Genomic DNA, 16,447 nt, shown 5'->3' on the forward strand with positions numbered 1-16,447 from the left:
TGCCAGTTGTACATTCGTAAGAAAAAGGCATGTTTTATTTACAGAAAGATCTGGACCAAGATGACCTAGTAATGCTCAATATACAGTGTAGCTTTTGCCACTGAATGACATCCGTTAGGGAAAGTCTGGGGCAGTACGTATCAAGTATCTCAGAGTAGAAGTGCTGATCTAAAAGGCAAAACTGATCCTAAAATCAGCACTCCTACTCTGAGACACGTGATACATAAGATCTCACAATGGGAAGAGGTCCTACAATTTTGCCAGTCTAACCCAGTGCAACCTCTATGAGGGGACAGTAGCTCCATATACCAATAAATGTGAGGCTTAACACGAGTGACAGGCCTACCGCCTGTAATTAATGGTTTTAGCCAGCCTATTGAATTGCAGTCACAAGAAAGCTCTTTACAATTTCTCTATCAACGGTAGGGTTGGGAATTGCCAGGGACCTCACGATACGATATGTATTGAGATTCTCACGATTCTATATGTATTGCGATTCGATAATGTGATTTTATTACAATTCGATGTTCCAAACATATTGCTCACCATATATCTGCTGCAGAGGGACAAGAGAGAGCCATGAGAAAACCAGTTTTGATCAGCCATGGAAATAAAAGTGTTTAAAAGATATTGGCGCCCTATCTAAAAAGAATATGGAGAACAAGCTATGATGGAAAACTACTGGCATTTTGGTGCAGCCAACTTCAGCAAAAAATTATATTCCAATTTTGTCAAACCTATACGATTTATAGTCAAAAATAATATCCCAATATGTAACTATCGATTTCCCCCCCATCACTAATCAACGGCTCCTAATCCAAATAATGTCATGGAAGAGTGCATTTTCATACATATTAAAAACACACCTTTCAACTTTCACACATGCCAGTTTTGTACAGACAAATTGTACAGCAGATGATTACATCAAATGAAAAGTAGTTCAGCATTCAATGAGAGATCATAGTGTTTATGTTATTTAAATATGGCACACAATTTGATTCTAGTGTTGTATACTAAAACCAAATAACTCTAAAAAACTGCAAACAGGTTAGAAACAAATTAAACATGATGCCCCAACCCTAATGAATAGTGTTTGATGAAAGGGTTGAATATTAAAAGACACCATATATTCACAGTCCATTTAAAATGCCAGAAATAAAGTTTAATTGTCATGATGGCACTAATGGTGTCACACCCCTAAAACAAGTACCCCCTGCAATTGTCATTCCCACACTTGCACTCCATGCGCACACGCTTTTTGGGTGATCCAGACATGTGATCCTTTTTGGGTGATCCAGACATGTGAGTCTTTTTAGGTGATCCAGACATGTGAGCCTTTTTAGGTGAGCCAGTCATACTGAAATTGGAGTCCATCTTAGTGCTCTCCACATCTATTGGATCAACTAGAAAGACAAAAAGAAAAAAGGGTTAAAATGACAGAAGCAATGCAACCCATTTTAAGATATCACCGAATCTACAACCTAAATGGATTCTAAATCTTCCATTAACCTTACCACCAGCTCTATTGAGACATATGAATTAATGTTCCATTTTGTAGGCTCTCAGAAATGTAATTCGACTGTATTTCCATATGTTTTATTTCAGCGATCTTGTGATCTGTGGATATACAGTATGATATATCAGATGAAACCTACTCTGCATATTGTAGTCGAAGGTGAGCTCCTCCCCAGCTCTGATACCACGGTTTGAGAAGAAAGCCAGGCGTGGTAGTCTCTCATCCAGGTTGTCTATGAATACATTGTACACCTGCAGGTTCGGGTTGCACTTTGGGACAGAGGTCAGAAAAGACAAGGTCTAATGATTAAGTGTTCTCAAATGTGAAATGATTTGGTAAGTAACAGGGTTGGGGGTCAATTCCCTTTCAATTCAGTAAGTACTTAACTGAATTGAAATGGAATTGACCCCAAACCAGTAAGTTTCCCTTCCCCCACTCACACTGTGGTTGACAAAGTGGGAGACGTTTCCATAGCGAGCAGCGTCAACAGTGTACTCATCCTCAACATAGTCCAGGTCAAACAGGTATGTTGCTCCCTGTCTGTCATAGACCTGACCCCTCCTCTCTGCCTCCTCTGTAGTGATGATCTGGATAGAACACAATACAGCCAATCACAACAGAGAACAACCATACCGTGTAATACAGCCAGGATACACACAGTGCTGCATGAGATAATAAAAACCACTAGTAGTATGTTGATGTTTGATTGTCAATTGTGACAGCTGCTGGTGATATTAGAAACTGAGCACCAAATAAGCTCTCTCTATAATCAAAGTTGTCTTTCTTACCTCTCCGACATACTCCATGACGAAGGAATGCTTTTTGATACGCTCAGAGGCGCGTACGCCCCACCCCCGCCCGTTGTCTGTTTTGAAGATGCAGAGGGTATGCTGTATCCCTCTCTGTACCACTCTGTTGGGGCAGTCTGGTCCACAGCGACACTTCTTGTTGCACTCATAGATGGGCTGCCCAGGCTTAACCGTCACCTGCCCACACTCGTTGTAGGAAAAGCCATGGCCCGATACTCCTGGGCAGCAACCACCCACAGGGTTCTCCAAACAGTTGGTGCACTCGCACCCCACTGCCACCGTCGTCACCGAAATGCCCTCACCCACCTAAGAGAGAAAATCTTTGATTTCATTATACATATTTATATTTGTACTGTATTGCTGATGCATAATACTGCAGCCTATATACTAGACAGTGATAAAGAGGGTAGCATCACTACAGTTGAAACATGTCTTGGATACAAAGTACTGGTGATTCACAAGCCCTTGCACACCTTGTATCCGTTGATGTAGGTAAAGTTCTTCGGAGGGCCCTCAAGGTCCACACGGTTGCGGACCAGGATGCGTTTGGTGAGGCCCCCGACACTGTTGATCTGGGCCTCCCACCTCTGCAGGCTCTGCCTATGTCTGGCTCTCTGCTCCAGGTAAAAGGATAGCTCTGGTTCAAACCGGTTGGGGACTACAGTCTTTTTCTGTCTCTGCAGCTCCAGGAAGACATCGTCCCAGAACTGACGTAGGAGCTCCACACACCTGAGGTTTTTCCTCGGCTCCCAGGTGTTCATGTGATCTGGGTAACGCTTCCATTTAACCAGGTAGAACTCCCTCTCCTAGGAAAAAAACAGCAGCTGACAAGGAGTCAGACTAAACTCTGGTGCCCCTATGACAAGGTAGACATCTCTTAAGATCACTTTATTTGGCCAACTGTACACAAGGTCCAACGGAAATGTGACTTCTATTTTATCCCAACCCCTCTGAAAGACACACATACACATACAGGTTGGAGCAGGGTTTGCAGGGGAGCATGTCTCTCTCAATTAAAGATGGATGCTTTCAGTGACAGTCAGACATTGCCAGCACTGTAAATTACATAAATTAAAGCTGGATCAATATAATCTCTAGCTACCAAAATCAAACCATAGCATAGCTAGCAGTGGTGTAAAGTATACTAGTAAAAATACTTTAAAGTACTACCTAAGTAGTTTTTTGGGGTAACTTTTACTCCTCTACATTCCTAAAGAAAATAATATACTTTTTACTCCATACATTTTCCCTGACACCCAGAAGTACTCATTACATTTTGAATGCTTAGCAGGACAGGAAAATGGTCAAATTCACACACTTATCAAGAGAACATCCCAGGTCATCCCTACTGCCTCTGATCTGGCAGACTCACTAAACACAAATGCTTTGTTTGTAAATGATGATGTCTGAGTTTAGGAGTGTGCCCCTTGGCTATCCTGTTTTATATATAAAGTATATATCATTTCAAATGTGTTATATTAAGAAAACCAGATGGCACGATAAAAAAAAAAAAAAATATATATATATATATTTAAAAATCGTGCCATATGGTTTTCTTAATATAACACATTTGAAATGATATATACTTTTACTTTTAATACTTAAGTATATTTGAGCAATTACATGTACTTTTGATACTTAAGTATATTTCTAACCAAATTATTTTAGACTTTCTCAAGTAGTATTTTACAGGGTGACTTTCACTTTTACTTGAGTCATTTTCTATTAAGGTACCTTTACTTTTACTCAAGTATGACAATTGGGTACTTTTTCCACCACTGATAGATAGAATTTGTTCTAACCTTTGGTACTCCCGTTGGATTGGCTCTCTTCCTTCCAGGAACAAGTGTCCTCTTGTAGTCACACAGGTACTCCACTTCGAAGTCGTGCATTTGTCTCTTGTTGACCCCCAGATCCAAGCACACAATCCCTTCATGACGACAGTGTGTCTGCAACTGGCTCGTTGTCACTTTACATGCAACTTGGCACTCTGCAGTGAGTGACAAGCCAGTTACACAAAGAACAACACGACATGGCTCGCTCCGATCAGCAACTATCATCATGACTCCATTTATTTATCAACATGTTTTCATTCTGTATGTGCATAGCTAGGTTGCTAAGTATTCATATGCGATGGTAGTTATATTCACTACTGTTTATTAATGAAAATCAAACATGTTGCAGCTAACTAGCTACAAGATTCGACCACTGATTGCGAAATGGGCCAGCTAACGTTAGCTAGCTAGGCTAACTTCGACAAATATATAATAAACTGTGTTGCATCACCATTTTTCTAATCAACTTCATGATATATAATTTTTTTAAAGCGTGATTATCACATAACAGCTGTTACCGAAGAAAAGTAAACAAATCCAACATTTTCTTTAGAATTTGGGACCTTACCTTTTAAATCTTCCGCCATCTTTACTTCACCGCCAAAATCCCAGGAACTCTCGCTAGCCAAAGGTTGGATGGATCCGCTTTTAGAATGACAGCCCAAATGACCAATAGACTTCTAGCTCAAGTGTGGAAAACGAAAATAATTTACACATGGCTAAATAAATAAATAAATATGCCATTTAGCAGACGCTTTTATCCAAAGCGACTTACAGTCATACATTGTAATAAACACTAGCAATTCAACAAAATCAAGCAACTCTGTGTGATGTACTGTGGTTACTTTATTCAGTATATGCATTTCATAAATATATTATAGTAATTTGCAACCAGCAAGACTTCAGTGACAAACACAGGCAAATGCAAATACAAACACTCACAAATGTTTTGAGGTCCCATCATTTTGATCGGTCTTTATTGATCCTGTAGTTATTCTGAATTGTCAATAATGATTTCTATGATGGGTTCTTGATACATCAAAGTCCAACAATAAACATGGGAACCCTTGAAGGCAAATGGGCAAATGCATAAATAAGGCTGTCAATTAGTATATTCCATTATTCTGCTTCATTACTGCTTTACAATAAACAGTTAGCTCTATACCAGGGTGTCATTACAGGTCTTAATCTTGACTCATGCAAGCCTCTCAGGTCCTTCAGTGAGAAGCAGTGCTCTCTTTTCTATGGTGAAAACCTAAAAACTCCACTAAAACCTCCTAGACAACACAGATATCCCTTGATTACCTCACTGCACGTTGTCAGAGTTCATTTAATTTGTACTGTATTTAACATTCTAGAAGTGAAGTTCTAATGGCTTATGGTTGGACAGTAGAGTGGTAGCTGCTTTTTTTCTAGCAGAGAATTGACAGAAGTACAGTGGGGAAAAAAAGTATTTAGTCAGCCACCAATTGTGCAAGTTCTCCCACTTAAAAAGATGAGAGGCCTGTAATTTTCATCATAGGTACACATCAACTATGACAGACAAAATGAGAATTTTTTTTCCAGAAAAAAATCACATTGTAGGATTTTTAATGAATTTTTTTGCAAATTATGGTGGAAAATAAGTATTTGGTCAATAACAAAAGTTTCTCAATACTTTGTTATATACCCTTTGTTGGCAATGACACAGGTCAAACATTTTCTGTAAGTCTTCACAAGGTTTTCACACACTGTTGCTGGTATTTTGGCCCATTCCTCCATGCAGATCTCCTCTAGAGCAGTGATGTTTTGGGGCTGTTGCTGGGCAACACGGACTTTCAACTCCCTCCAAAGATTTTCTATGGGATTGAGATCTGGAGACTGGCTAGGCCACTCCAGGACCTTGAAATGCTTCTTACGAAGCCACTCCTTCGTTGCCCGGGCGGTGTGTTTGGGATCATTGTCATGCTGAAAGACCCAGCCACGTTTCATCTTCAATGCCCTTGCTGATGGAAGGAGGTTTTCACTCAAAATCTCACGATACATGGCCCCATTCATTCTTTCCTTTACACGGATCAGTCATCCTGGTCCCTTTGCTGAAAAACAGCCCCAAAGCATGATGTTTCCACCCCCATGCTTCACAGTAGGTATGGTGTTCTTTGGACGCAACTCAGCATTCTTTGTCCTCCAAACACGACGAGCTGAGTTTTTACCAAAAAGTTCTGTTTTGGTTTCATCTGACCATATGACATTCTCCCAATCCTCTTCTGGATCATCCAAATGCACTCTAGCAAACTTCAGACGGGCCTGGACATGTACTGGCTTAAGCAGGGGGACACATCTGGCACTGCAGGATTTGAGTCCCTGGCGGCGTAGTGTGTTACTGATGGTAGGCTTTGTTACTTTGGTCCCAGCTCTCTGCAGGTCATTCACTAGGTCCCCCCGTGTGGTTCTGGGATTTTTGCTCACCATTGTTGTGATCATTTTGACCCCACGGGTGAGATCTTGCGTGGAGCCCCAGATCGAGGGAGATTATCAGTGGTCTTGTATGTCTTCCATTTCCTAATAATTGCTCCCACAGTTGATTTCTTCAAACCAAGCTGCTTACCTATTGCAGATTCAGTCTTCCCAGCCTGGTGCAGGTCTACAATTTTGTTTCTGGTGTCCTTTGACAGCTCTTTGGTCTTGGCCATAGTGGAGTTTGGAGTGTGACTGTTTGAGGTTGTGGACAGGTGTCTTTTATACTGATAACAAGTTCAAACAGGTGCCATTAATACAGGTAACGAGTGGAGGACAGAGGAGCCACTTAAAGAAGAAGTTACAGGTCTGTGAGAGCCAGAAATCTTGCTTGTTATTAAGTGACCAAATACTTATTTTCCACCATAATTTGCAAATAAATTCATAAAAAATCCTACAATGTGATTTTCTGGAGAAAAAAATTCTCAATTTGTCTGTCATAGTTGACATGTACCTATGATGAAAATTACAGGCCTCTCTCATCTTTTTAAGTGGGAGAACTTGCACAATTGGTGGCTGACTAAATACTTTTTTCCCCCACTGTGTGGTTGGTTGATCACTTCTGCTCCCGCCTCCAGATGATGACCATGCCAGTGGAATCAGCAGAGGCCAGTAAGCTCTCATCACAGTTGAAGCTGACATCCAGCACTGGGCCACCGTGACCCTGCAGCTTGTTGACTATGGCCTTAGTGTTGCGCTCCACATCGAAGAAGTAGACACAGGCATCCTCACTGCCAGTCACTGGCATAAAGAGAGGAGAAAAGGGGGAGAAAAACAGGAAAGAGAGAGTTAGAGAGAGAATACTGGTGTGAACAATCCTATGCTATAACTATGTTATAAGTAAGGCAGTGTGAGTGAGGCTCATACCAACACAGGCGCCCTGTCTGAAGGACATGAGAGGGCAGAAGATGCTGTGGAGGGGCTGGTAGCCATGCTTGATAGGGAAGCTCGTCTTCAGCTGCAGAGTGCCTTCATTATCCACCACTCTATGAAGACGAGAGGAACACAGAACCAGTCAAACTCAACTCAGCATACAGTGCACAGAGTGGATCACACCTTCCTTGTTTATGCAATAGCATACAAGTATGTATGACTGATATTACATACACGTTCCAATGCAAAATGCAGCAGTTAATGAAACTATGACAGTTAAATTCATTTTTAAGTGTTTGGATTATAACTAATGGAGCCTCTGTGTGTGTGACCTGTAGAGTAGCAGTTTGTTGACACAGGCGTTGATAAGCAGGGAGGGGTCTCGGGCCTCTCTGCTGATCCAGGAGCGGGCAGAGATGCTGCAGATGGGACTGCCCTCACTCACCACCAGCCGCTTGGCTTTGGTCAGCTTCCCTGTGGGTCGAAATTCAGAGTTGTTGTTAGACACACACACACACAACACTTCTCTTTCCTATGCTTGTGGCCTAGTACTTTGGGTTTGTGATAAAGCGCTTTATAGATAAAATGATTTTATACTACTTATTCATAAAAAGCAGAGAGGGTTTTCCTCGGTCTACCTGTGGCCATGTCAAACAGGAAGGAGAATATGCTGCCCCTGTCGTCCCCGGCCCAAAGGATCCTCCCAGGGGCATCAAAGGACATAGACAGCACCCGTCCTGTCAGCTTACTAGAACCTCCCTTCACCTTCTTCCCTGTGGAGATGTTTACCACCTGCAGGAGGTGCTTACTGTTCCCCACCTGGAGGACAGAACAGAGGTCAGGGGGTCAGGGTGAGCATTGGTGAAGGTCAGGGAAGCCGTAAGGAAGAGAGTTTGGCCATTGTAGAGACAACGCTTTTACTATGACTCACCACTGTGAGGTTGTTGTTCATGGGCTGGAAGGTGCAGCAGAGCAGTTCGCTGGCCTCAGGGTCTCTGACCTCACGGATACACCTCCCATCCTCCGTGTTCCAAATACGCAGCGTCCCATCCTTTGACGTCGACACGATGACGTCGTTGCTAAGGGACCAAGCGAAGTCAGTGACGGGACCTGCGTGACCCTTCAGGATCACCTTCACACTGGGCGGGGACGAGAACAGGGTCATGATAGATAGAGTGCTGTCCAATGAGCAGCAGGCTAGGAGGTGCTTGTCATCGTTAGCAAACTGCAGCCGTGGAACTAGAGGAGAAGAGGGAACCCAACAAAACATGAGAATAAGACACAGAAATACTCAGTCCTTGCATTGATATCTTTCCATCACATACTGTCCTTTCCACTCACCTGCAGCATCCACGTGTTGGTCAAATATGTGGTGCATGCCAGCAAAAGCATAGTTCTCACTCAGAGTGGTGTCCCCGGCCATGGCACGGCTAGCCTCTGCCACAGAGGTTGGCACCAAGGCACCTGGAGGCCTGTAGGCACAAACAAACTAACGTTTCTAATCAGGAAGAATAATGTATTACACATTTGACCATCACTCAATGAAATGCTGTGCTTATAAACATGAAACAATCCAGTGTTTCAAAAGAAAAGAGACTAAAGGATGAATGGGATCAGTAAGGAGTGGCTGGGGTTACCTCTCATCGTAGACTGCCCTGTTCATCTGGGCCTTTACCTGGTAGGAGCCTCTGCTCACCGATCGACGGTGACCACGAGCCCCCTGAGCACGGGGGTCCTCCTCAAAGTCCTGTCAAGAAAGAGGGTGGGATAATGAGCAAGAGAACCTAATGGAGTGAGTGCAAGCAGTGAGAGATTTACAGGCCATATCAAAACAATCATCTTCTGAGTCTGCCTACGTTTGTCTTTCTCCCTCCATCTCAATTTACCTTGACGGCATCTCATCTCAGTCTAATCTTGACTGTTCAAACTACTTATTGACAGTATTCTGTTTCTGACCATCTCGCTCTCGCTCTCCCTTCCTCTCAGTCTCTGAGTCTAACCTCCATGCGGTCCAATGTGGTGCGGGAGCTGCGCACACTGCTGGCCCTGAAGCTGCTCTGCTCAGACAGGGGCCCGTAGCGCATGCCCAGCAGCTGGCTGCGCAGCCTCAGGTAATGTCTGCGCAGCCCCGGCTCAAAGCCACACTTGGCGTTCTCCCTGAGCAGCTGGCTGCGCCGGCGAATGTATTGCGTGCGGAACTGTGGGAACGTAGGTGTGCGGTAAGCATTGTACCTGTGAAGGGATCGCGGGAAGGGGGTAAAGAGAGCGAGAGAGAGAGACAGACAACAGTTATTAGCAACAGTAGGATCTGTGAATGGTAATTTCTCACTTTGTACCTTTCTTTAGATCGTTTTGCTTGAACTGAGAACTGCTGTATAAGTATTAGGCCTACTATTCACTAATACAAACATGCTGACAGCAGTTTTACTACAATCAATGCCCTTGGCTAGCCTGGTTTAACGAGACTAACAACTGCGATCACCATTGTTTTAGCAGCGGTCAGTCTGGTTTAACCAGGCTAGCCCTAGACAGCAATCTATGCAAGATCTGTATCAGTAGACTTATTTTTATCAGTACTGTGAGGCCATTAAGCCATGCCACCAGTTCTTTAAATGAGACTTACCTTGCATCCACTGCCAACACCTGCTGCCAAACTGCAGCCATTCCACAAACATTCAAGGTAGAGAGGACGCCACGGCCAGGGCAGATGTCAGATCCCTATAAACACATACACAGCACAACTAATTAGAGAATGGTAGGGGAGTAGGCTACATGCAGGCTAATTCAATTTAGCCTCCAGAGTCCAGACAGTGTGTTATTGGCAGGTACAGAACACTGTCGGCTAGATCGGCATTAATCCCGGGATATAGCTTCAGTGGCAAAGAAATTGGGCACAGTGTAATGCAATTTGTGTTCCAGATGGTAGCTACTCTGTCAAAACAGGACAGGTCGCAACAGACACGATCCAGCGATTGACTTCTGCGACTTCTTGACATTAAAAGGGCTGCCCTATTATAACGACAGCTACATTGTTAGTCACAGAATATCAATGACAAAAGACAGAAACGGTGCCGAAATCTTTTATGTAGATGCCACAAAACTAACTTGCTAACCCGCCCAGTCAAAGTCTATGAGAATGCTCACGAACGTCGGCTTCCGAGTGCTTATACTGTGTGAAGAAAGCTATGCTAGCCCTTGATCATGATTCAGTTCCATTACATATACACTATATATACAAAAGTATGTGGACAACCCTTCAAATTAGTGGATTCTGCTATTTCAGACACACCGTTGCTGACATGTGTATAAAATCGAGCACATAGCCACGCAATCTCCAAAGACAAACATTGGCAGTAGAATGGCCTTACTGAAAAGCTAAGTAACATTCAACGTTGGCACCGTCATAGGATGCCACCTTTCCAACAAGTCAATTTGTCAAATTTCTGCACTTTTAAAGCTGCCCCGGTCAACTGTAAGTGCTGTTATTGTGAAGTGGAAATGTCTAGGAGCAACAACGGCTCAGCCGTGAAGTGGTAGGCTAACAGAACGGGACCGACGAGTGCTGAGGTGCGTAAAAATCGTCTGTCCTCTGTTGCAACACTCACTACTGAGTTCCAAACTGCCTCTGGAAGCAACGTCAGCACAAGAACTGTTTGTCGGGAGCTTCATGAAATTGGTTTACATGGCCGAGCAGCTGCACACAAGCCTAAGATCACCATGCACAATGCCAAGCGTCGGCTGGAGTGGTGTAAAGCTCGCCGCCATTGGACTCTGGAACAGTGGAAACGCATTCTCTGGAGTGATGAATCACGCTTCACCATCTGGCAGTCCGATGGACTAATCTGGATTTGATGGATGCCAGGAGAACACTACCTGGCCCAATGCATAGTGCCAACTGTAAAGTTTGGTGGAAGAGGAATAATAGTCTGGGGCTGTTTTTCATGGTTCGGGCTAGGCCCCTTAGTTCCAGTGAAGGGAAATCTTAAGACTACAGCATACAAAGACATTCTAGACGATTCTGTGCTTCCAACTTTTTGGCAACAGTTTGGGGAAGGCCCTTTCCTGTTTCATTATGACAATGCCCTCGTGCACAAAGCGAGGTCCATACAAAAAGGGTTTGTCGAAATCGGTGTGGAAGAACTTGACTGGCCTGCACAGAGCCTTTACCTCAACCCTATCGAACACCTTTGGGATGAATTGGAACGCCGACCGTGAGCCAGGTATATCGCCCAACATCAGTGCCCGACCTCACTAATGCTATTGTCCCGCAGCAATGTTCCAACATCTACTGGAAAGCCTTCCCAGAAGAGTGGAGGCTGTTATAGCAGCAAAGGGGGGACCAACTCCATATTAATGCCCATGATTTTGGAATGAGATGTTCGACGAGCAGGTGTCCACATACTTTTGGTTATGTAGTGTAAGTCATTGGCAGACTAAATAGCCTTGGTTTCTCAAATGACTGCCTCGCCTGGTTCACCAACTACTTCTCAGATAGAGTTCAATGTGTCAAATCAGAGGGCCTGTTGTCTGGACTCTATTGGGGTGCCACAGGGTTCAATTCTCAGGCCGACTATTCTCTGTGTATATCAATGATGTCGCTCTTGCTGCTGGTGACTCTCAGATCCACCTCTACGCAGACGACACCATTTTGTATACATCTGGCCCTTCATTGGACGCTGTGCTAACAAACCTCCAAACGAGATTCAATGCCATACAACACTCCTTCCATGGCCTCCAACTGCTCTTTAACGCTAGTAAAACTAAATGCATGCTCTTCAATCGAACACTGCTTGCACCCGCCCGCCCAACTAGAATCACTACTCTCGGCGGGTCTGACTTAGAATATGTGGACAACTACAAATACCTAGGTGTCTGGTTAGACCGTAAACTCTCCTTCCAGACTCACATTAAGCATCTCCAATCCAAAGTTATTCCTATTTCGCAACAAAGCCTCCTTCACTCATGCTGCCAAACATGCCCTCGTAAAACTGACTATCCTACCGATCCTTGACTTCGGCGATGTAATTTACAAAATAGCTTCCAACACTCAACTCAGCAAATTGGATGTAGTCTATCACAGTGCCATCCGTTTTGTCACCAAAGCCCCATATACTACCCACCATTGTGACCTGTACGCTCTCGTTGGCTGGCCCTCACTACATATTAGTCGCCAAACCCACTGGCTCCAGGTCATCTATAAATCACTTCTAGGCAAATACCGCCTTATCTTAGATCATCCGTCACCATAGCAACACCCATCCGTAGTATGCGTTCCAGCAGGTATTTCTCACTGGTCATCCCCAAAGCCAACACCTCCTTTGGCCACCATTCCTTCCAGTTCTCTGCTGAAAATGACTGGAACGAACTGCAAAAATCTTTGAAGCTGGAGACACTTATCTCTCTCACTAACTTTAAGCATCAGTTGTCAGAGCAGCTTACCGATCACTGCACCTGTACACAGCCCATCTGTAATTAGCCCACCCAACTACCTCATCCCCATATTGTTATTTAGCTGGTAGAGCACGGCGCTTGTAACGCCAAGGTAGTGGGTTCGATCCCCGGGACCACCCATACACAAAAATGTATGCACGCATGACTAAGTCGCTTTGGATAAAAGCGTCTGCTAAATGGCATATTATTATTATATTATTATTATTATATTATTTACATTGTTATTTATTTTGCTCATTTGCACCCCAGTATCTCTATTTGCACATCATCTTCTGCACATCTATATATACTCCAGTGTTAATACTAAATTGCAATTATTTTGCACTATGGCCTATTTATTGCCTTACCTCCATAACTTACTACATTTGCACACACTGTATATACATTTTCTATTGTGTTATTGACTGTACGTTTTGTTTATTCCATATGTAACTCTGTGTTGTTGTTTTTATCGCACTGGTTTGCTTTATCTTGGCCAGGTCGCAGTTGTAAATGAGAACTTGTTCTCAACTGGCTTGCCTGGTTAAATAAAGGTGAAATAAAATAAATACAAATTGGAAGAAGGCGTCTTCTGTAGGGGGAAGTTTTGTAAAGAGAGCCGCAACGCTTGGTCTGAACATTAACATGCATTGCTTGCCTTAAGTTTTTGAAGCATAAGGACCTTATCTTTCATATCAGCAAGACATAATTTTCAAAAAACAAAAAGGTTAAATTGATACACACCTTTATATGGTTAGGGTTCCCACATGGCCGTATTTGAGCGCTTGTAAAGATGGAAGACCTGTGCTAATTAGCTATCTGCGTCTCGGAACACCTGTGTGTAAAGGACAGACACCACAAATGTGTTGTCACTGAAAAGTACTGTCGCTGTAACTGTGTTAAACCCGATTAAAACACTGTACATACAGTAAGTGTGTATTTTGCATTTGTGAAATTATTTGGATGTGATATGAAAGTAGAGGGTTATGTTTCTAGAACCGCAAATGAGAATCGATTCAAGTTTATATTTGAGAATTTGGTTGTTTTGGCTTCCAGAGGCAATTTGCCCTTTAAAACAGAACATGTAAGGTCCTTGGACTACGGAGTAATGTTAGGCTCCTTTAGTCAAATATTGGGCTAGCTACAGTTGCTTGCTAGCCATGCCTGATGATAACTGGACGCCCCTGTCCTCAAATGCTACTTAGCAGACTGATTTTGTCTATTTCTTCAAAAGCATTTTAAACGACGTCCTTTTCCATAAAAAATGACATTCAACATATAACGAAAACCTCACCGATAGCTCACCTTCCTTCCTTAGCTTTTCGCCAGCGCTGTCAGTGTCAAATCATGTGACACCATTGATCCTGCCCTAGTGCGCAGCTACGCTGACTTGTAAAACATATGGCTGACCCAGCATTACTATGTCTTGACGTAATCAATATGATTTACAAATCAAATAATATGTCTGTACGCCAAAAATGTATGTATGCAGAGTTTGTACAGTCTTTAATAAACCAGGAAACCATGGCAATTAGGGCGTGTTCCCAAATAAATGCATAAGCGTTTTATGTTTTTTGTTGTTATCCATAGTTTTGCTTAGCCCTGTTGTAATTTTCCAATACCCAACATATTCAACATGTATTATATAGTAATGGTTGTATATCAATTACACCTAGTGTAGTTGAATAAAGCTTGCCCAGTTTTCCAATTGTTTTTTACTGGTTCCACTTCTGTATTTCATCACTAGGAGGAGACATTGACCACAACACACAACACCCTGCGAACCAACCTGTATGGTCTACCACACCGTCTCTCATAAGCACCACCATCTGAAGAGAGTTTTCTCCCTAATTGTCTTCCCCGTGCCCTGTATGAACTTGTCCATTTCCTTGTGATTATTCTGAAGAAGGCCATTGAAGGCCGAAACGTCAATCTTTTAAACTTGCTTAAAAAAACTAAGAATTTTAAATGGTGAGCAAGTGTTGCGCCTTTTCCTTTCCAATGATGTTTACACATTTTTAAGTTGCACTTCGACTCACGTTGTTTGAGCACCCTCTACTTCTTTCTAAAAACTAAACCAAAGAAAAACAATATTCTGGATAGCTTATATATTGCCCACTCAGACACTCTTGACACCAGTGGAGACTGCTGAGGAGAGGACGGTTCATGATAATGGCTGGAATGGAGCAAATGGAATGTATTTGATCCCATTCCACCCATTCCGCTCCAGCCATTACCACGAGCCCGTCCTCCCAAATTAAGGTGCACCGACCACCTGTGCTTGACACCCATTCCAAATGGGAACTACAAATGTGGCTCATGCACACAGTGCAATAGCACTACAAAAACATCCTTCTTCAGACACCCACATACAGGTCGAAAAATCCCTGTTAGGAGTATCATCTCATGCAAGACAAAGGGAGTAATCTATCTCATCACCTGTTCATGTGGGAAAGCCTACGTAGGACAAACGAAAAGACAATTAAAACAACGCATAGCTGAACACCGCAGCTCAATCAGGTGTAAGAACACTGACTATCCAGTAGCAGCTCACTTTGTTGAAACTAACCATCCCATCTCCTCCCTCAAATACACAGGTATTGAGTGTTTTACTCTACCAAGGAGAGGAGGTAACATCGAGACCCTACTACTACAGAGGGAGGCCTACTGGATATTCTATCTAAAAACATTGACCCCTAGTGGTCTGAATATTGACTTTGATCTCAGGCCCTTATGAACAATTCTCATTTTTTATGAACAAGTCTGATAAATGAATATATATTTTTTTACAGTTTATCAGCTTACACCCAATGTTCCCCCTGTTGATGATGCTTATTATGCATTATGGTTGAACCAAAATATTACACGTAACAAAAATGAAATGAAATTGGAAACAATTAAATGTACAGTGGGGAAAAAAAGTATTTAGTCAGCCACCAATTGTGCAAGTTCTCCCACTTAAAAAGATGAGAGAGGCCTGTAATTTTCATCATAGGTACACGTCAACTATGACAGACAAAATGAGAATTTTTTTTCCAGAAAATCAAATTGTAGGATTTTTAATGAATTTATTTGCAAATTATGGTGGAAAATAAGTATTTGGTCACCTACAAACAAGCAAGATTTCTGGCTCTCACAGACCTGTAACTTCTTCTTTAAGAGGCTCCACTGTCCTCCACTCGTTACCTGTATTAATGGCACCTGTTTGAACTTGTTATCAGTATAAAAGACACCTGTCCACAACCTCAAACAGTCACACTCCAAACTCCACTATGGCCAAGACCAAATAGCTGTCAAAGGACACCAGAAACAAAATTGTAGACCTGCACCAGGCTGGAAAGACTGAATCTGCAATAGGTAAGCAGCTTGGTTTGAAGAAATGAACTGTGGGAGCAATTATTAGGAAATGGAAGACATACAAGACCACTGATAATCTCCCTCCATCTGGGGCTCCACGCAAGATCTCACCCCGTGGGGTCAAAATTATC

General features: G+C 42.9%; 2 protein-coding genes across 4 annotated transcripts; both read right to left on the reverse strand.

The window, feature by feature from the left end:
• Window positions 1-492: 492 nt before the first annotated feature.
• On the reverse strand, window positions 493-4,781 carry LOC311149863 (histone-lysine N-methyltransferase SUV39H1-like). The gene is made up of 7 exons (XM_084187101.1): window positions 4,729-4,781; window positions 4,128-4,315; window positions 2,799-3,131; window positions 2,305-2,631; window positions 1,957-2,103; window positions 1,656-1,785; window positions 493-1,403 (listed from the first exon to the last, which is right to left on the reverse strand). The coding sequence occupies exons 1-7, from the start codon at window positions 4,745-4,747 to the stop codon at window positions 1,198-1,200; spliced, it is 1,350 nt and encodes a 449-aa protein (XP_084043227.1). The 5' UTR covers window positions 4,748-4,781; the 3' UTR covers window positions 493-1,197.
• Window positions 4,782-7,168: 2,387 nt separating this feature from the next.
• LOC311149643 (WD repeat-containing protein 13-like) lies at window positions 7,169-14,315 on the reverse strand. 3 transcript variants are annotated; one of them, XM_084186835.1, is made up of 10 exons: window positions 14,265-14,315; window positions 10,153-10,247; window positions 9,530-9,761; window positions 9,167-9,276; window positions 8,871-9,001; window positions 8,461-8,768; window positions 8,168-8,348; window positions 7,862-8,003; window positions 7,524-7,642; window positions 7,169-7,397 (listed from the first exon to the last, which is right to left on the reverse strand). In XM_084186835.1, exons 2-10 carry the CDS (start codon window positions 10,191-10,193, stop codon window positions 7,213-7,215), a joined length of 1,449 nt encoding a protein of 482 aa, XP_084042961.1. In that variant the 5' UTR covers window positions 10,194-10,247; window positions 14,265-14,315; the 3' UTR covers window positions 7,169-7,212. The 3 variants fall into 3 exon arrangements, with proteins under 3 accessions (XP_084042961.1, XP_084042963.1, XP_084042962.1); XM_084186837.1 differs by having other exon boundaries at window positions 14,254-14,302; XM_084186836.1 differs by lacking the exon at window positions 14,265-14,315 and adding an exon at window positions 13,704-13,792.
• Window positions 14,316-16,447: the final 2,132 nt, after the last annotated feature.

The sequence above is a fragment of the Coregonus lavaretus genome (assembly GCF_964263955.1).
Source record: "Coregonus lavaretus genome assembly, chromosome: 22".
In the NCBI taxonomy this organism is placed as follows: domain Eukaryota; kingdom Metazoa; phylum Chordata; class Actinopteri; order Salmoniformes; family Salmonidae; genus Coregonus; species Coregonus lavaretus.

What these genes read in the sequence shown, in the direction of transcription:
- LOC311149643 (XM_084186835.1), bottom strand. Translation starts at nt 10,193, where the DNA reads ATGGCTGCAGTTTGGCAGCAGGTGTTGGCAGTGGATGCAAG. An exon ending in CCAACACGTGGATGCTGCAG is followed by an intron (nt 8,769 to 8,870) that starts GTGAGTGGAAAG and finishes CTTCTCCTCTAG; the next exon opens with TTCCACGGCTGCAGTTTGCT. An exon ending in TGAACAACAACCTCACAGTG is followed by an intron (nt 8,349 to 8,460) that starts GTGAGTCATAGT and finishes TCTGTCCTCCAG; the next exon opens with GTGGGGAACAGTAAGCACCT.
- LOC311149863 (XM_084187101.1), bottom strand. An exon ending in TCATGGAGTATGTCGGAGAG is followed by an intron (nt 2,104 to 2,304) that starts GTAAGAAAGACA and finishes TGTTCTATCCAG; the next exon opens with ATCATCACTACAGAGGAGGC. An exon ending in CCCACTTTGTCAACCACAGT is followed by an intron (nt 1,786 to 1,956) that starts GTGAGTGGGGGA and finishes TCTGTCCCAAAG; the next exon opens with TGCAACCCGAACCTGCAGGT.